A 21,753-nucleotide genomic window follows, 5' to 3' on the forward strand; every position below is an offset into this window, starting at 1 on the left:
TGCTGCAGCAGTGCTGCTGGAAAGATCCGCCACCGACGGACGTACACGGCTCCTCTTGTTGACTGAGTCACTCAGAGTGACGTGAGTGGTTCACTCACAGGACCCGTGCAGGAGCGGGCGAGCGGCTCTGTCTGGGACTCACTCACAAGATTAACCGAAGCCTATCGTGGATCTTTTAAGTCAATCTGAAACAGGACACGTTCCTCTCACGTCCAAGTCAACCAAGCATGACATCTTCTAAATGTGGTGTTGATATATTTGTCGTTATGAAATGAAACTAAACACACCAAACTTTTACAATTATGTTATTGATAATGTTACCACGGGCATGCAACATGCATGTTTTTTACGAGTTCCTCAGGTCACATAAGCCCTTTTTTGTGAGCAGAGGAGTCATAAACTCGTAGCTGCACGCGTGATCCGAGTTGCTTGGTTGGCATTAGTATGACTGCGATTGGAATTGGGAGATTTTGACCAAGTGACTCAAGTGACTCGAGTGACTCGCACAACCCGGATCATATTAGTGAGTGACTCAGAATAACCCGAATCCTTAAAAAGATCCGGGTTGACCATCACTAGACTGAACAAAGAAATACATCAGCATTTTGGAGGTAAATTTTTTAAGAAAATCGACTAATCCTTTAAGTTTAATTAGTATTGAATTAATAATTAAGTAAAAAAAATTTTTGTGACATTGGGGATGCGTGAGCAGAGCAAGCATGTTTGCACCTGCAGCGCAAGGTTTTCTTTAACACTAGTTTAGTTTAAATAATACTTTAAATACATTGAAGAGCCAAACAGAGCCCTGAGTACATTTGCATTTCAAACTATGACAGCATCTCTAGCACACAACCCTTGAAAGAGCTGGCAAATATTGCAAAACACTAAAATATCTAAAACCAGTCAAAAAAAATATATTTGTTTGCAGGAATATTATGCTCATTTCATTTAATATACACAAAATAATAAATTGACAAAAAAAACTTTGTTCACGTTACTTTATTATTTTTGCTGTTCTCCTGCCCCATATCATGATTTTAAACCGCACTTTATGCTGCTCTTTTGAGACCTCAGGAAAATCTTTGTTAAACCCACAGTCTTTGGTGTTTCAGGTCATTCAAGTTTTCAATATACAGGATTTTCAGTTTCTACCCAGAGAAGCTTTAGAAACAAAAAATAAATCCAGTGAAAACTGCAGTAAAAATAAATCAGATTTTTCCTGCCAATTATTTGCTTAAGGACATCAGATGAAGACACCTCACACCTGAATCCAACCTCGGGAGGTTGGTGCTATTCAATTATTTCCTTCACGACTGGAGGAAATTACCAAATCTAACACAGTGGCTTCTGCTCACTATAGTAAAAGGGCACAAGATTTAGTACACTGTTCATCCTCCCAGATTCAAAGAGGTTTTATCCACCGAGGTGGACCTCTTACACGCTTGGCTGTTACAAGAGGAGGTTTTGAATCTTTTGTAATAGAGTGCTTTGGAGAATATTAGATCTGGGGCATCTCAATTTATCTCTATAGACATAAAAGTTTAAAATGCTCTCCAACATTTTGGCTGAAATCAGATTCGAAGACTACCACCAAAATCAGTATTGTATCAGGTCAGTATTTAAAAGTAAATTCTTAATTTTACACAAAATCTGATATCGGCCGTGTTATTCTGTCATCTTTTCTCCCTTTTTTCCTAAAACGATAAAGTTCTCCTTCTCTGCAGAATGCAATAAATCCGCTCATTCCAGACATTGTAAGCAATGGTGGCGGGGCGTGTCAAGTACAGCGAATCCTAGTTTTCCTCATCTACTTTGTACTTTGTGATCAACAAACAAACAAAAACAAAATAATACTTTGATGGCATTGATAAACCTGTGGTGGTTTTCGGTGGCGGGGAAGAGATGTAACCCACTCGGGGACTCGGGTGAAGAAAAATGCTGGCTGTTGCTTGTTCTCACATTGACCCCGGGGGATCTTATGAAAACTTTCCATTATTTTACTTGTAGTCAACGAAAATTGAGCAGGACCAAAACATTTTACAGCTTATCGCTGTGAAAAAAGTTTAGTGATGGCGTTCCAAGGATGACTGCAGCAATGACAGTGTTCTTACAGGTCACATTCTTTCTGATCCCATTTTTTAAACCTTAGTTAGTGTGTAATGTTGCTATAATAGCATAAATAATAGCTGTAAAATGATAAAGCTCAAAGTTCATTGCAGGTGATATATTTTCTTTAACAGAATTCCCCTTTCAAAGCCTACAGCGAACGTCCGGTTTGGACTACAGTCCTCTGCTTCCTGCTTTAATGACGTCACTAGAACAGTTTTTGACTAAACTCCGCCCACAGGAATACGTCAGTCGCCAGCTAAGCTAACGGCAAGCTAAGCTGCTATCGAATCACAACACACTAAACAAACTACACAATCAGAACTCGTTACGTATTTCTGAAGGAGGGACTTCATAGAACAACGAAGACATCGGACTGTTTTTTAGGACAGTGAAAAAACAGCGCTATAGAGATAAGTAAGTTGTGTGAAAAATAAAGTTTTTTCTTACACGTAAAACATGAACACATATTATATTGGCCACTGTTAACACAATCAAAGCTTAAAAGGAGCTTTAATATGACAAAGTAAGTGTTTTGATTAATGCCATTATTTTTTTTATCAGTGTATACCACTAGTCAACTAAATGAATATAACATGGCAAATATGAATGCATATTTATATATTGATTCAATAGATTTATAGCATTTTGGCTAAAAAACGTATAAAATAATTCGTTTTTATAATAAATCCTTGAAAATCTAATTCTGGATTTGAATTTTTACATTTTAACCCAAATTAGTCAAAATGGATTAATTGCGTTTTGGAACCAAAGCAGTGTAAAAATTAAGAGACAACTTTAAGATTATTTTCAGTTTTTCTTAATTTTTTAATTTTAAAAATGATTCCTAGGTATGTTTTTAAGTAAAATTATAATTTTGGTTTCATTCTACCAACTACTGACAACATTTCTGCCAAGTTCCTAATAAAAATAATGTGTTCATTTGCATTTATTTATTGAACATTTAAAATGGGGACAAATTATCAAAATCATAAAAAACACGTTGAATACTGATTTCAAATAAATTTTTAACAACAATACTTGTGTTTTTACATGTATGTTAGGAACAATTCAAAAATCACATCTTTAATGTGTCTTCTGGGTGACTTAATGTCGCTCATGAGGTTTTGTTGGAATAAAAAAAAACAGGACAAAAATGGCCATAACAAATGTAGAAATGATGATTAAAGGCAAAACTGGAGTGGCCTCCAATAACATCAACTCAAACATAAGGACAACTGAAGGCAACAACATAAAACATACCAAACCCTGACAGTAACAGGGTGAAACATCATAAAAGTGATACATTTAAAGAAATGTTAATGCGTTTTGTTTTCATGGTTGAATGTTTCTCAGTGTTTCTCAGAACAAGAACGTGACATTATACAGTGCACCAACCAATGGCGAGCATTACCCTTAGGAATCTACAGTAATGAAAAAGACAGACAAGCCCTTTATTAAAACAAGAGCTTTGAAAACCACAATTTCCTCGGAGGACCACCATTATCTGTTAACTGTCATTATCTGGATAAATGACTTCACATAAGCCATTTTCATGTATAGTGAGTATAAGTCTCGTTCAAGGTCACACCAGCACACATACAGTGCTTGTTTGTAAACCAGTGCTACAGTAGTTGAAAAACGGCCTTGTCTTTTACACATTATTATTTTACCATTAACATGACTGATTCATCAATGTGACCCAACTGTAACCTGCTGCTGACCTTGTAAGAGTCAATGTAATTAGCATGAAATGAGAAACAATTCTTCACTAAGGTTGACACTCATGAATAAAACAGAATGAACAAACCTTTATACCTCCCCTTATTCTAGGATATAATGTGTTAAACGAAATAGAAAAAAACCATTATAAATATTCTTTAATTAAAAACTATGCAATTGTTTACGTGTCATTGAACACTTAAACAAGCTTTTCTTGTTAAATCTGTCATCTTATCTATTGGCAGAGTCAATGAAGTAGAATAAAAACATTACGTAGTCTAATTTACTGCAACTGCACTGCATACCTCAGATCATTTTATGTTGTGGACCTCAGCAAAGAGCTTCTGCACAGTATCATCTGTCATTTCAAATACACAGGCAATTTTAAATTTGAATAGATTTAAATAGATTTGATTGGCTGTGAATGGCTTATCATTTATCACTTAGAAAACAATCGCTCCAAAAGTAATCCCAACGATATTGTTCCATGTATCTTTATTGTTATAGTTGTTGTGTGAGCTGCGCTATAGGGTCAGCTCAGAGTCCACGTGCGCCCGTTTACACACAGAGTGGACAGTGAAATTTCACTTTTTTCTGGTGAATACATCCAGTTTGAAAGAATAAATCTGACTGGAATTGGTTTCAAAGCTACAAGCCGCATCTCAGACGCGAGGAGTAAACGAGCCAGCATGTCTACTCTGTAAAAAAGGCAATGAAAAGATCTATACAAATTAAAAGTAGGGATGCACCGATAGGATTTTTTTGGGCCGATACCGATTTAAACAGACAACTTCTGGCCGATACCGATGCCGATATTAAACACTTGCATACAATACTATAAAGTTGGTCTATTAGCTAGTTTATTTCTGCATCAAATTATTTTTACTGAACATGGATAGGATCTAATTAATATTCAACTGACCAACATAATAAGAGAGGCAAAAATTAAGCTAAAACAAATATAATAAGACAGCATGACAACCTTCAAAGGTGGTTTTTGCTATTCAGCATTTATTTTATTAACAACATTAACTCGTTTTTTTTTTTTTACATATAATGGATTTCTTTATGCATTCAATTAATAAACAATCGGTATCGGCCTTTCTCGTGCTATTGCCGATATGCCGATGGTTTCAAATTCATCAAAAATCGGCCGGCCGATACATCGGTGCATCACTAATTAAAAGTTATCTGAAACATAACCCTAACATCTTAGATCTGAGGTGTAGCTATTATAAACGTGACTGCACGTAATGGCGCACACTCACAGATGAGTAACACCCATCTAAAGCAATAAGCCCTGTGAAGCTGGGATTTACACTGAACAATCACTATTAGATGTTTAAAATTATAATGCATAGAAACAATGTCATTAGAAATAAAGCAATTAATAATTTAAAGACTCTTTTCTTATAAGTTGAGGAGTTTAAGTAAATGTCTGGCAGTCCATTGAGGGTGGTAACTGATTTAGATGTTTTTACGATGCATTTACAAATGAAGCATTTAAATGAGGCACACTGCTGCAGACACACATTTCCATCACAAACGTGCACGTTGAGACTTCTTGTTTTCACATAACCGCTGCCCAGATTCATTACTCTTCAGAATAACTTCAGGCTCCCCACAGGCGAGAAAATAAGATGTTACACTGCCTGTCACAGTCACTGAACAAAAACTAACTGCACTCTGCCCGCCTTGGTTTAGAGATTTTAGTGCAAGAGAGAAGCAGATTGGTACTGCATGGCAGCAGCGAAACACATTAGTTGCATGTGCATGCAGAATAAACTAACATGAACAAGTGTATTTCAATTAACAAACATTAACAAATATTAATAAATGCTTGTTGTTAACAAATACAACCTTATTGTAAAGTGTTACAGAGTAGCTAAATACAAGCAATTTTCATCTCACATGATAGGTGGACCTGTAGATTTAAGAACTTTGGTGTGGGTGTATGCTTTAAATGCATAAATGCAGATTTGCAATCTTGCTTTGAGCTGGCTGAAACAGGTTTGAGAGAAAAACATAATCATGCGTCTTTGTGAATGCAGGTATACGGTTTAATTGACAAGAGAAAATTAGACAGGATGGGTTTAGTCTGCAACAGTATAGTGCAAAAAAACAGTAAAAAAAAGAAATAAATGGTAGAGAAAGAGAGCTGAGCGTGATAGCCCTGCAGCACATTTCCACCACCGAATAAAAGTTCAGACACTGCTGTCTCTGCTTGCTACTGTATATCCTTTGCCTTTGATTCGGCATACCTTTATTAATCCAGAGACCGAAGGTTCAGAGGGGTTTGCGATTGTGAGAGTTTACAGCTGTGTTTGAAATGGTATGTGTATGTGTGCCTGCCTGCATGCTCGTGCACGTGTCCCACCTGGACAGCTCAATTCTTGACCTCAAATCCACACATTATAATTCCACAATAACAAAGAGATCAACTGTATCATTCTGAAATCCCAATATAGATTTATGATGGCTTATTTCAGTATCTGGAATCTAAATTAACCTAACAAACTAAATCAATCACATTTAACTCATTCTCCACCAGCCTTTTTTTAAAAAGTTGGCTGCCAGCATTTTTTTGTATTTTCACAAAAGTTTCATAAAATGCCTTCCAGGAAGGTGTTTTTCTAAAAGTATATAAACATACAAATACATCAGATAAAAGAACAGAGCCTCTGCTTTTAAACAAACAAATCTGGAAAAAAGTTTCATGCTGTCTTCATTTTTTATAACCTTTTAAATATGGGTAGGTTTCTTCAAAAATACAAAATATATTGAGCAAAATAATTGCATTTTTTTATAGGAATTATTTAAACAAACACAGAGTTTAAAATTTGTAAAATTAGTTTTTGCTTCAGTTTTTTATAAATTGGGTTATCTAGTCAGGAAAGCGTCATTGGCAGGGAAATGTTTTCTCTTAATTGACTATATAACTCGTCAACGGCGGAGAAAAAGTTGAAGAAAAGCCGGTGTGCCGTATTGTAAAGTACCATACTAATCATATTATTTTAATGGTTTAATTTTTACTTGAATGCCTATCACAGCAAACTTAACTTACTGTTGGGACAGTTTATAAAGGAGGCAGGCCCGGCGCCACAGGGGGCAAGGGGGGGAATGCCCCCCCCAAGAAAAAATGAGTGCCCCCCAGTTTTCTTATTAGACATAAATAAAATTAGAGAGCTTAATTCACGGTTGGAGAGGTACAGGTAAGTACCTAATCTCAGGGAATGACTTTGGCACCCTAGGTGGCCTAGATGTTTCTGCGTAGGTTTAAAACATTTTTTTAATGCAACTCAAATGAGCTAATGACTGTCACGAATCACGATCATCATCAAAGTGAACTGCAAAGATAAATCAGACATTAGTAAAGCAGAACAATGGGCTAACAACAAAACAGGGTACAATCCAAAGGTAAAAGCAGGTGAGTCAGACAGGCATCAGAGAGATCAAAAAGCCATCCAGGACCATAGACAGCACAGCGAGTGACAATTAGCGCCATCAATGCTGAAAGAAGATCAAAGATATTACTTTCACAACATTTGTTTCATTGTTCTTAAAAGTACTGCTTATTATTGTTCACAGTAATTCACTGTTTTTCCTTTTTGTTTTTCTTTCCTTTTTTTATGTGAGACTGCTGTGTATAGCATTATAATAATCCAAATTATATTTAAGAATTAAATTTAAGAACGGTATTTTTCTGCACAATATAATGCTTCCCATTATAAAAAAGCAAGGCCACAAACATTTAACTTAGCATTAAAAGAGTTGTAGACTTCTAGATGCTGTGCTTCTGTTGATTCAATGTATTTATAGTTTTGCAGCAATTAAGTTGTGCTTTTGTAAATTTTGTCTGTTTTTGTCATATGTTGTCATTTACTTTTTACTGGGCCTATAATGATTACGTTTATTTGATATTATTTAAATTAGTTGTGTTATGGTGTTAAGACTAGAGTGACTACAATCCTGATGTTGAAAGTTTGATTTATCTTCGCTGTTCGCTTTTGTGTCTTCTTTTCCTATGATAATGATCATGACAGTGACAACAACATTACTAGCTTGTGTGATTTGCATTAGAAACGAATGTTTAAAACCTCTCAGGCTGCAACATCAATCAAGGAAACGCCACCTATGTGCTGAATTCCACTGCGCCGTTTTTTCATTTTCCCTCTGAAATAATTAGCCTGAGATTAGGTAATGGATAACAGAGTTAATTTATGATTATCAGGCTTCTTATGATTGTTAGGCGATTTCATAATAAAAGTCACGGTATATAGGCAAATTAATAAAGTTAGCCTTAATAAATAAAAAAGAAGTGGAAAATAAGTTACAATAAGGTATAGTGTGAAGCCCCCCCAAGGAATTACCCCCCCCCCCATTATGCGATCCTGGCGCCTGGCCTGAAAGGAGGCTTTTATGGGCTATTTTGCACTATTTTTATTTTAAGTGCATTCCTGGCAACTCAAAAATCTAAATTCTAAATTCACCCACCTACTTATAAATAACCACTTGGTATCAAATGGACATCGGACTTCTGAAATCTGGGCATCAACACCAATATAATCACTAAGGTTATTTTACGTCATATGGTGACACTACTGATAGAAAACTTTTATGTATTTTTGTTTAATGGAAACATACAAGCATGCAATACTGTGTCAAAACCATATGTTTATTTAAAAGCGGTTGTCATCAATGAATGCACATGTTCTTACAGACTCTGCCTTGTCAAATAACATCTCAAGTTACAGTATGTTTACACTAGACTTTGGCTTTAATTAACTGCAATGCATTGAGGGTCAAAGAGGAAAAACTTGGTATACCTGCCCCTGACATGTATCAGATAGATGTGTTTGACCACCATGTTGCGACCCTGAGACAAGTACTATAAGAGACAAGCACTACTGTAAACGTGCCAATTGGAAGACACCGGGTCCATTAAAAAATCCAGTTAAAATGTTTTTTTCAAAAGTAAGTGTGGTTTGGTAAAATTCTTTAGTGAACTAAAATCAGGAGTCTAGTATGTTTTTGGTTTTGTCAAAATTAAAAAAGCAACTTTTATCACTTACACAAAACGGATGTTTAAAAATGTTACGTTAAAATTAATCATACAGCCATTTTTGTTTTTAAGAATATTTAAGATAACAAAATATGTTTACGGTGTATAAATTCTACAGTTTCTTCTTTTTTTATTTAAGGATGAAATTGATTTTCTTAAAGGAAAACACCACAGTTTTTTATATTTTATTATGTTCTTTCCTCAACTTAGACTAATGAATACATACCTTTTTATTTTTCAGTGCGTACACTTAATCTTTGTACAGCGTGTCGTGAATGTTAGCATTTAGCCTAGCCTCATTCATTCCTTAAGATCCAAACACTTTAATGTTTTCACTATTTAAAGACTGTTACATCCGGTTAAAAAATTCCCATGTTTTACTTTGTGCCACCATACTTACTTGCATACATACTTTCTACTCATGAAGTACAAAGTAAAACATGGGGATGTGGAAAAAATGGAAGTGCATGCATTGAATAAAGATAGGTATGTATTAATTAGTCTAAGTTGAGTTAAGAACATCGTAAAATATAAATTATTAATCGGTAAAATATTTAAAATATAAATACACGGTGGTGTTTTACTTTAAATGCTGTTAAGTTCCTGCAATCTCAGAAAAAAGGTACAGATGTTGTCGCCGGAGTGGTTCTTTTAAAAAAGATCCTGATATGTTCCATTTTGGTACAGATATGAGGAGCCAGTATCTACCTCTAAGGTACACAAGAGTTCTTTTGAAAAAAGTACCGCACCAGAGTGACAATTTGTACCTTCTTCTACCTTTTTTCTGATATGTTTGCTTGCATTAACAATGTGAAAGCCCCTAGTTTATCATATTGTTATAACAGGCTAATAATTCTTCTTGCGCCTTGAGCGTGCATATTTTGCATGTTTATATTTTAACCATACATTATCTATAAACTTAAAGCATGTCTGTTTCAGTAAAAGAGATATAATCCATGATTCCAAACATTTTTAAGTAGTTTAACTGTAAAGTAAATAGAAAAACATGTAATGTGCATGTGAATGTTCTTCCTTTGCGGAAAAACAGAAAATAAAAAACTGAGGGAAATTGGGTCAGTGGGTTTGCCTGTCTGAAATCTTGCATAATTCATCTGTAGGTCCTCATACTGTAGCTCTCGCAGGAATTTTACATCACTGTGTCCCAATAAGATATGCTTTAAATAGATCTGAGGCAGAGGGCTGGTAACCCTACACTCATCTCACAGAAAGTGTTATTGGTGTGTTAGGGACGGCTGGCTGGCGATCAGTTAGGGATGACAGTACAGAAACATGTTCTAGTTTAAAGGAGACTGAGTCTTTGATTTCAAGCTCACATGATTTATAGCAGCTATAGTGGTTCTTTAATAGTATTAGAGAAGTGTAAAAGAGCCTTAATAAATTCTTTGGCTATATCATAGATAACATTTCCATAATTCAACCTGTGTTATAACACTGGACTCACAAACACAAAGATGCTGGACCATGACCTAGTACAACAAAGTCCAACTACACAAAGGCAAAGATCATTTTTTAAATACTACAATCAATTTTACAATAAGGTTGTGAAAGCCAAACAATACTTGCATAGGCATGACAAATACGCGCATTATTAATATGACAGTAAAACTGATCAGTTTTTTATCCATATCTGAATTTGTTTCTCCAAAGTGTGTTTGTGCATAAATCATATTTAAAATCACCAAATTCTTCGTAAATTACAACATAATTTTTGTTCATTTTTTCATGAGAAAAACTCATTTTGAGCTGAATCTTTTGTGTGCTTATAATTTGAACTGATTTATATAATATGACTTTCAAAACGATGCATGGACCTCTTTTATAACTGTATTGTGCTTGGCCTCCCTTCTTAAGCTTCAGTCTCATTTCATTGTAAACAGGTTTGGAACGATATTAGGGTGAATTAATTATGGCAGACTTTATTTTTGGCTAACTATTCTGCGCAAGTTAGTGAGTAGTTAGTAGCAGATGGCACGTTCCCCAAGCTTAACCACATAATTACACAATCCTGTCAATGACGTGCTAAAATGAGTGACAGGAGATTACAGAAACGCTCTGTAATTTTCCTTTCATCCTGTCATACCCACTACTGCCTTATTCAGATTTATATATTTATTTACTAATCGCCCTTGCAGCAGTGCCCTTCCTACCCTTTTATCAATTTGCTGTAGGACAGTGTTTTTTGTTTTTTTATCATTTTTTGTTAATGTTTGTGAAAACGCTTTTAAAGTACAATTACTGTCACAGTCCTGCCAGCTCTTGTAGCTGTTTTTCTATGACCTTTGAGTCTTCATGCTGCCTTGAATCCTTTCTTGATTTGTTGTGATTATGTTGAAGCATGAAGGGACCTCTGGGTCTTGTGTTTATAGGGAGGCACATGGCCTTTCTTTGAGTTCTGTGTGCCATGTGCCCTCGTGTTTCCTGATTAATGATCCAATTGAAGCCATTGAAGGGCACTTCGGGAAAGGGACAGCGCATAAGCACTTGCTAAATTACGTTGTTTTTCATTGTTGTATTCGCCAAGTATATGAAAGCTCTCACTCTCAGGAATAAGGCTACAGCGTTATTTTTGTTCTAATATCAACACATATCCAACAATCATCGAATGAATAATAAGGTAAAAAATGGTCTTTTGTAAACATATGGGAAACTTGAGTGTGGACTGCCTCAGATAGCACATATAGCCACAAATGATACACCATCTTTTATCTAAGGTCCTACTCTAAACAATGAGTCCATTCACAGCATTTTCTTTGGTTGTGTGCATATATAATCCCTTGCTATTTATTATATGTGCAAAACAAAAAATTCATATTTATATGAAAAATGTATTTTCACACCCTTTAGTAAAATAAGAATAACTTTTGAATGCGACATGCTAAAGAGTTCATTCTTTTTTTTGGTTGTTTACTGTCTGCTGCTGGTAACAACCAGAACTGTCTGCAGTCTGCTAGAGCACACAGAACCAGAGTTATACACTATCACAGACAGTATTTTCAACATAAAAAAGAAAAATTTGGTGTTTCATCATATGAAAAACAACATAAATAACAATATTTGTCACAAACAGCAGCTTTTTATGTAACTTCAAAGGGTTTTCTTTAAAATGATATAAAGAAATTGCATTTATTCCACTGTATGTGGTTATGGGGACACTTCAAATGTTTTTAGGCAGAAATTGTATACAAAAAGGGTATTATTCCTCCCTTCAGTTGGAGTAAAATAACTTTTGCATATATTATGATAGAGAAAAAATTCCTTTTTCCTCTGTAAGCTGACAATTGCTGGAATCAAACAAAACTGTCTGCAGGGACCTGAGATACCCAGGGCCAGAGTTATATACTTTCAAATAAAAACTTTAGAAAAAAACATCAAAAAGCGCCTATTTATTTTTGTGTTTATTAGAGGACTGATATCACATACAACCATGTTGAGCACTTTTAACAGTGTTTTATGTAATTTCAAAGGGTTACCTGTAAAATGATACCAAACTTTTGTATGTAAACCTCTGCATGTGGGTATGGGATGCTTTTGAAATTGGGTAGGCCAAATCCAGGCAAAAATCCCCAAAATAGCTTCAGGGTGTAAGAAGTTAAAGTACAATTACTGTCACAGTCCTGCCAGCTCTTGTAGCTGTTTTTCTATGACCTTTGAGTCTTCATGCTGCCTTGAATCCTTTCTTGATTTGTTGTGATTATGTTGAAGCATGAAGGGACCTCTGGGTCTTGTGTTTATAGGGAGGCACATGGCCTTTCTTTGAGTTCTGTGTGCCATGTGCCCTCGTGTTTCCTGATTAATGATCCAATTGAAGCCATTGAAGGGCACTTCGGGAAAGGGACAGCGCATAAGCACTTGCTAAATTACGTTGTTTTTCATTGTTGTATTCGCCAAGTATATTTTTTATCGCCCACAGTATGAGACACAATTGCTCAACTTCAACTTGCATATTAAAATAATTTTCAACTTAGCAAAACATTATTTCATAACATTGGTCAAAGTGACAGTTTGATCTTTCAGAAACTAAAACATTAGATTGAACAGCTGCCATTTAAATAATTGATATTTTAATGTGTTGTTTCTAATAATTAATGTACTGGTTTCTATGTGTGTCTGTGATCTGCAGGCAATATTTATCCCCATCTCTGTTACGTAATGGGGCAGGTGCTAAGTCTGTGGTTCATGAGAATCTGCGCAACACACTTGTCCTGACACAAATTATCACCTCTCTTGTTGAGGCGCCCATCTCTCTGTGTGAGAAAGTGCCCTCTGTTTTATTGAAGAATATGTTTTAAATAAAAATACATGTTTAACCTATTTCACATTGCACACAGTCAAAGTCAGCTACATAATAATGCTGCACAGTGTTTATTGGAGAGTTGCCCATATCTCAGGAAGTCCTCGTGTCTGCCCAATCTGTTTAGCTGCATGGCGGCAGATCAACCAGTGTGTCTGTACCACACAGTTAAATATCTGTTTTGCTTTCTGAGTTCGTATTTCTGTTCTGAAATCATTTAAAATGGACACATCATGAAAATCTGACTTTTTCTATGTTTAAGTGCTAAAATTGGGTCCCCAGTGCTTCTATCAACCTAGAAAATGTGAAGAAAAAAAACAGTTTTGGTAAACAATTCTTTGCAAGCATGTAAAAAAGTAGGTCATTGAAATGTGGCTCCCCTTGTGATGTCAGAACAGGATAATACTGCCCCTTAATCTGCACTATTCATCCACAGCACTGTCATTTAGTGCAGAGATCAGCTCATTTGCATTTTAAAGGACATACCCAAAAACGTCACCTTTTTGCTCACACCTATAAAGTGGCAATTTTAACAGGCTTTAATAAATTATCCGTATGATATGAGCTAAAACTATGTACTCTGGGGACACCAAAGATTTATTTTACATCTTAAAAAAAGTCTTATGAAATGTCCCCTTTAATTTGTATTGATGGGGGACCCCTCTCAGGTTGCCAGACACGTACAGCAGCGCAACTGACGATGCAAATCATAAGTTAAATGCCAAAATCAGCCCTAAACCTTAAAACGCCATGCTGATGAAGCTGTTAATGCTGGTCCTGGAATAGAGTTGGCCAAGCTAATTACTTTTAGGGATTATGTTAATCTTGCTAACATTTATCCATTGAGTCTTGGTAGACTTGCTTTTGTCAGATTGTCTTACAGGCACAACATGTCATTTTCACCACTAAAGTTAGCAAAACAATAACACAGGCGTAGCTTGATGATGCTGCAAAAATGCGTAGAATGATAGGAGCTGTAGTTGTTCACCTTCACTGCCAATGGAAATTAATCAGACGGGACTCACAAATTATGTTCACAGATGACGTAATGAAATAACATAAGCCAACAGAGCAAAATAGCCAGACAGAAACAGCACTAGACACTACAAATACTACTGCATATGGCCCCCCTACTGGAAAATCCAGCTAAGACCAGCATAAACTGGTCTTCCAGCTTGGTTTTAGCTGTTGTAGTAAGCTGGTCTAGCTGTGCTTTGGTCACTTTTTAAGCTGGTCTAGGCTGGGAGGACCAGCTTAGGCAATCTTAAACCAGCTACTGCCACCTTAAACCAGCTAAAACCAGCTACCAGCTTATGCTGGTCTTTGCTGGATTTTTCACTAGGGACTGTACATATCAATTAACGTATGACATCAAAGTATCGCAAGAGTGACTCAACAGGACTGCTTTCGAATCTCTCTCGTTATACTATGGTGTAATAGGCAAATCGGTCATGAAGTCAAACACACCTATGTGTAGGCAGCAAAGAAAGAAGAAACCGAGGATAATGCAGATATCACACCATTGATAGGCGAGTCGACACAATAAGGAAAGACAAACACCAGTGCAAAATACGTACAATATTTAACACTGTGCTAGTGGATTTTGAATATTTTAAATCTTAACAGTTAACAGAATCGAATCTTTGAAAAACACCACTATTATTATAACAAATGCATATATGATATATCTACAGTATATCATTTAATTTACTGTAAGTATACATCACCATGCATGGAGCTCAGATAACCCAACTACTCTTTATTACATCCTGACCTATTTCTCCAGGATGAGCTCCACTGCATTTATTATTAGATAAGAATTTACAAATAAATATCAAATTTCTCCTTAATAGAAAAACCGTGTTACATGTAGAACATGTTTGTAATCCTGGTACTGTATATTTCTTTAATAATGTTAAAAGAAAGATGGAGTCAGGAGGCAAACATACCTTGATGTGGACAGGCCTGCAAAACTGCAGTCGTCGAGTAAAGGGCTCAACATCAAAGATGTGTTTGCATCTCTCTTTATTCCTATCACATCACACCTTCCTGTCCGTGAAGTTTTTTTCACTTTTCTACTCTTCTTCCTCTGCAGTTTCCATACAAGACACAAGAGCATGCACATACTGTACTGTTTATATCAATCCAGTTTGCAAGAGCTTTTGAAATTTTAAAAACAAAAGATTTTTGCACTGGAAAGCCCTATAAGAAGAATAAAAGAGGTACAGTAAAAAACCAAACCAGTTTTATTGCCATTCAGAAGATGCAATATTGGATTTTCGGCCTCGGACCGCACACACACTTGCTGACCTCCATTTGCTCCTACTTTTCTTCTAAAAATAAGTCTGTGAAATAATTATGTATTTGTTATTATTTCTTCAATATCCACCATAGATCATTATACAGTTTCATCTCATGTGATGTTGGCCACATACTATTTGTGGCTCTAAATCCAATAAGAATCTGATAGCTGATCATCAGGCACACTTCTAAACACTCATATCCAATTTCCTTAGTTTTTTATAAATTGAATTTTTATGTCATAAATCTACAGTAAATCTGGTTTAAAATCCTCACTTGGTGCTGAGGTAAGAATTGTGAATGCTTGCATGTCAAATAATGATTACAGTAATCCTTTCTCATAATGACTTTGCTCCACATAACTCTTCAAAAGAGACTAGATAAATGTAGATAATAATATCTAGATAAAGTCTAGTCAACACAACATTTTATTTTTATATTTAACTTTTGAAATGTTTTAGTGCAGTGCTTCCCAATCCTGGTCTTCAAGGGTCCCCTCCCAAAAGGTTTTATGCTGCATTTACACCAACCGCGTTTCAGGCGTCAAAATCGCGTACCGCGCCTAGTTTGCCCCTTGAACATTTTGAATGCATTCGCGCGTGTAGAGCGAAGTAGACACGTGGAAAAAGCAAGCATTTGACGCGTGTCATAGGCAAAATCCGCTTCTTGTGGGAGTGGCAAGTGCTATGCCTGTTGTCTGTTTGCAAGATTGCTGATGTTGATTGTGCATTTATCGAGAGATTTACCAGTTTGTATTTCGTCACCTTACTATAGGGGGAAAATAAACGGCGCGGGTCGATAAAAAAAGTGTATTACAACTTACCAGTTTGCCCAAGGTCCTTTTTATTCCTGTCTCTATAGAAATAAGAACTTGTGTCGTATAGCCCCGAGTAGGCTTGTTGCGATAGTCGGTGAAACGGTGATTACCTGCGCTTCAGCCTCTCACCGGTTGGATCACTTGCCCACCGCGACACCGTCTTTCACCATCGTTTTTATATATATTCTTGTAATTAAATCATTTAGTTTCATTAGAGAGAGCAAACAATAAGAACTGAATGTGTCTGCTGCCTAAATTCAGCGGAGCTGAACGCACGTCATCACAGAGCAGCGGCTGCGGGTGTCAGATTTCATATATTTCTGTCAGACTGCGGCGAGCTGACTGACCAGACGATTATGGCAGAAGCCGCGTGCTTACTCGTTTTTGTTATAATATACATATATGATGTTAAATATAAGCAAGATCGTTTTGTTGTTGTGATTTTCATTAATAATAATAATAAACCCATCATTCAAGCAGCGCTTTATGGAGGAATAGCCGGTTGCTCTGCTTGGGACTGGCGGGTTTCTGTCAGAAGTACCTGTGCACATTGACTCAAGCACTTAAACCAGCTGTTGCACTCGCAATTGCATGCAAATTCATACGCGATTTAACGCAGCATACGCAAGCGCTGGATTTAAACAACAGTTGCATTTAATTCAAAAGTGAAAGTAAAATGCGCACGTCTGTATGTGCATAAGCCCCGAGTGAATGCTCAGGGACAATATCAAGCGTTCCTTTAGGCTCCTGATTGGTTAACGCGGCGTGAAATTCCTCCAAAGTTCACATTTTTCAACTTGACTTAACATTGAAATCACTCGCGCTTCACGACTCTACCGCGGTTGGTGTAAACGCAGCATTTAAAGTTTCCTTATTTAAAACACCTGATTCAATGAATCAGCCTCCTTCCTAAATGAGACTGGGGTCTTTGCAGAACAAAAAAAGGCTTTTTTCTAATTTTGTGGCATTTTCAAACTGAAATAGGTGTTAAAAAATAATGATGTATGGCTTTTTCGGGGCTTCCGAACTCTTTTTGATTGCATGGTTTAAAACGCCTAATCTCAGTTTGAAAACGCGCCAAAATTGGGAAACACCCCTTTTTTGTTCCGTAAAGACCTATACTTTTTCTAAATGGTAAACATGTCTCCCTAACAAACTGATGAGTTAAATCAGGTGTTTAAAATAATACATTTTGGGAGGGGGTCATTGAGGACCAGGATTGGGAAGTACTGTTTTAGTGTATTTTAAAGAAAAAACCTACAGCAATGTTGATTTTAGGTAAATGTACCATAAAGTAACAAAACATTTGATCTGTGTGTTTGGATTTGCAGCTTTATTGGCTATCTTTGGGTCTATATCTTTTCATATGCCTGCATTTGGATTGTTTGTAAAAGTAGCTTAAGTGCAACACTAGCATCCAGAAGATTGCAGGATCTTATGAGCGATCCCTCGCCCCATTGCCCCCACCATCAAGTGCACTAGATGTTGGTTTGAAAAAAGCTTCTGCAAAAACGAGTACTTAACGGGAGCAAAACGGGAAATAGTCTCCATTGAACATTCATTAGAGCCATCGCAGCTACCTCTCCTGCACCCTTGCCCGCTACAAAGTCCTAAATAATTAACAGTGATTCATCAGAGCGCTTCTAATGCTCGCAATAATCAGCATATCCGCTCCTAGATCGATATATCCATCTTCCTTGGTTCTCAGGATGGATCCTTTTATATAACCGTACCAGTCCCATCATGAGTTTAGAGTACCAAGAAACCGAAAAGATTGAGCTGTGTTAAAACGAGTTCAAATGAGGTCCACCGACAACCAATATCAGAAGCTGAACAGAAGGAGTCAATAAAAGCACTTGTAAAATCAAATGAATGAACCAATTTGGCTTCAGTTTAGCAAAGTAATCAAAACTTCATTAACAATTATAGTTCAACTACACGTTTGGCAGATGCTTTAATCCAAAACAAACTTACAGTGCATTACAGCTAAGGTATTATATGAGTACGTTCAGTGTGTACACTTACTTAATTCTCTCAATATGTTCTTGTGCACCATAAGGGAAATCAATAAATAGGATTTATTATTATGTTTACTGATATACTCTGTGTATGTCATTATAGAGACAGAAACCAGGAAGCATTAATGTAAAATTACAGAAAAAGTGCCCGTTATTTTACAGTATTTTTCTGGCATCCCAGCTCCATGTATTTTACAGTTTTTTTTACAGCGCAGGTTTAATTTAAATGATCAATTATCCATCCGCATGACATTCAAAACCTTTATTACTGTTTTTTGCAGAAAATATATCTATTTTTATGTCTGATGCATTTTGCTTTCTTTCTATGGGAAAAGATGTTCTTCAAAATAACTTCAGCAGAAGAACTAAACAATGAAGCCTGAAATTCAACATCATTGAATAATCATTTAAATCTATAATATTAGTGATTCAATTCTATTGAGATGTTTCCACAGCTACTTAACTTTGATTACAAAGATCCTGTCCTGATATAATATTTTAGTTGCTGTGTTTAATATTTCCTGTAAGAGCAACAAATTGTTCTTTGTGTAATGTATGTCTCTATATCACAACAGTACAATAAACTTTTCCCCCATAAGCCACATCAAGCTGCTCTCTTTTTTTTTGTGTGTGTCTCACGTCAGCCAGAATTAACCTGAGACCAGTGATTTTCAGCAAAGTGTGATTTAATGGGCAGATGACCACTCGTTGTGTGTGGGACGCCCCCATTAAGCAAGATGGAGTCAGATCAATGGAAAGTGTTTTCCCATAACCCAGAGACAAGATGCTTGTGTGAGTAATGTACGGTTCATGTTACATATCCCCAAAAACTGCATTCATAAACAACAGCTTGAAATGCTCAATGTTAAACTTTCTTTTTCAATGCAAACAAAACTCTAACATACAGAAAAAAAATAATTATAAAGTTTTTAGTATGAAGAGAACCACTAAAAAGTGCATATGACCATAAACACTAGACTGATAGGGGATCTCTCTCTCTCTCTCTCTCTCTCTCTCTCTCTCTCTCTCTCTCTCTCTCTCTCTCTCTCTCTCTCTCTCTCTCCCCCCATCTGTGCAGGGAATTACCCCCCATTACACATCATCACCGAGATATCCCTTGTCAAAAAATCCTAAATGATTGCTATTGGTAGTTATATCATAATTTAGCACAGTCATTATTTAGGACTTACCTAAAAGGATCAAACATTTTATTGATGTAGTAAATATTCAGTGGCTCTCAGGTCTATACAGTGATACAAACTGCACAGAAATCCAATATGATTATGTTGTTATCAAAAAAGACATCTATATATGTGAATGTTTCGTTTCAAAAGGTCTTAAAATCTTCCCCATATGATACACATTATATTTTAGATTTATCTAAATCTAAACAATTCATTTAATGGATTTTAAATCATATTAATTTAAAGAAACATGCCTATTTAAACGATATTATATTGCAGTGGCACCCTGGGGAAAAAATGATATCTGCCAAACACTTCCTCATAAAGTTGACCGTCTCATCAGACCATCTTCAAACCATGACATACTACAGAGCCAGAGTTTCCCCCCAAAACACGCGTCATCACACAAACAGCCGCAATAACATAGCCTACCTACCCTTTTGCTGCTTGAAGGACTGTATGGATCCCGAGTGATGCACCATGCTTCCCGATAGCTTTGATAATGACGATGATAAAAGAGGCAGGAGACATGTGAAAGTATAGCGTGTTCGCGTGGCTCTGTCTCTGCGCAACCTAAAACCTGTCTAACCTCTCGCTCCATCATCCGGGGCTGTTGTCATGACTACGTGCTGGAAGAGGGTGGATGGACACCCTTCAGTAGCTCGGGGTTGGAATGACCCGCGCAGGACGCGTCCTTCTGCTTCCTCTCTGCTGTTTTAATGTGGGGTAATGTATGCGTCAATCCGACTTCCCAAACCGTCGCGTCGCGTCTAGCTGGTAATATTTTTTCCTTGAGCTTAACGCGTAAAGTTAGAAGCAGTTCAACTTCTCCATTGCATTGCGTTCTGTTTGTGTTTTGTCCAGAATAAACGCTCGCTTATTGAGGGCGATGTGACGCTGTAGCCTAAACATAACGCGCATCACCGCGGTGGATATGCGCGTGACTAGGCAGATGGAATCGTGTCAATGTCCACATATTTATATTTCTCACCCAGTCCCGTTGTTTTCTTCAAGTCAAACTTACAAAATGGCACAGTACATTTACTACTACACTACTGTAAGATCATATATACATTAAATCCGGAGTTAAACTACCTTACAGAGCACAGCCCTTACTAAAATGAACCACGTTTTTGTGGTAAAGTGTAGTAACCATGGGTTTGGTCTATTAATTACTATAAGCAAAACAATGGTTTTACTAAAGTAACCATAGTTTGGCTATGCTTTTTGAATACTGTGGTTTTCAAAACCATTGTGGTAACCATGGTTTTACTACAGTAACCATGGTTTTTAAGTTTTAACTGTAGTAAAACCATGGTTAATTTTCTTAAGGGAGTATTATCTAAAGAGAGGAAGCTCAAGCATAAGACCTGTGGCCGGTTGCATAAACCTCTTAGAGTTAGTCGTGAATTTTTTTTCTTCAAGACTGATCATAACTGTTTTAAGTATGTTACATAGAAAAGTAGATTGGTCTAATTTAAATTCAAATAATAAGACTGATTACTTAGCTCTAACTAATTGCTAGTTAGTCAGACTCATTCTTAAGACGCGGTCTTAACGTCAAGGCTGCGTTTACGCAACCCGCCACAGCATAAGATGGTGAGCTGGTTTAGCTGGTCTCCAAGCTTGGTTCTGGCTGGTTTTGCCGGTGTAGCAAGCTGGTCTAGTGTTTTTGTCACTTTTTAAGCTGGTCTAGCTGATTTTAGCTGTTCAGGCTGGAAGACCAGCTGGCCCACCAGCTCTGCCAGGCTGGCAAAGAACCATCTTTAACCAGCTACTGCCACCTTAAACCAGCTAAAACCAGCTAACAGCTTCTGCTAGTCTTAGCTGGATTTTTCAATAGGTTAAGGCATATAGAAACATTTTAAACTGTTTATCTAGTAAGTTGCCATATATATAAACATTCCCAACTGAAAAAATCTGATAAAACCATCATAAGCTGGTAGCTTGGTTTAAGATAGAAGTAGCTTGTTTAAGATGGTCCTTCCAATCTGGAAAAGCTGGTCAAGCTGGTGGGTCAGCTGGTCTGACCAGCTAAGTCTTCTGGAATGGACATCACATGTTTTTTTGGTTCAAACCAATAAAAATGCTGATCAACCAATCAAAATAAGGCACACTGAATATCACCTGAACATCAGGTCTAAAAGGGTTAAAAAGTGACCTAAACACAGCTCAACCAGCTTGCTACACCAGCTAAAACCAAGCTGGGAGAACTGCTAAAACCAGCTTAT

General features: G+C 36.6%; 1 protein-coding gene across 2 annotated transcripts in view; it reads right to left on the minus strand.

Moving 5' to 3' along the window:
* ano3 (anoctamin 3) overlaps window positions 1-20,359 on the minus strand; it is an 89,908-nt gene extending 69,549 nt beyond the window's left edge. The window contains exon 1 of one of the 2 annotated variants that reach the window (XM_073813380.1): window positions 19,959-20,359. In XM_073813380.1, the coding sequence (XP_073669481.1) occupies window positions 19,959-20,004 (46 nt within the window). In that variant the 5' untranslated portion in view covers window positions 20,005-20,359. The remainder of the gene's footprint in view (window positions 1-19,958) is intronic. The other variant, XM_073813381.1, reaches the window with a different exon arrangement.
* Window positions 20,360-21,753: the final 1,394 nt, after the last annotated feature.

Source organism: Paramisgurnus dabryanus, chromosome 23 (assembly GCF_030506205.2).
Source record: "Paramisgurnus dabryanus chromosome 23, PD_genome_1.1, whole genome shotgun sequence".
NCBI classification, from domain to species: domain Eukaryota; kingdom Metazoa; phylum Chordata; class Actinopteri; order Cypriniformes; family Cobitidae; genus Paramisgurnus; species Paramisgurnus dabryanus.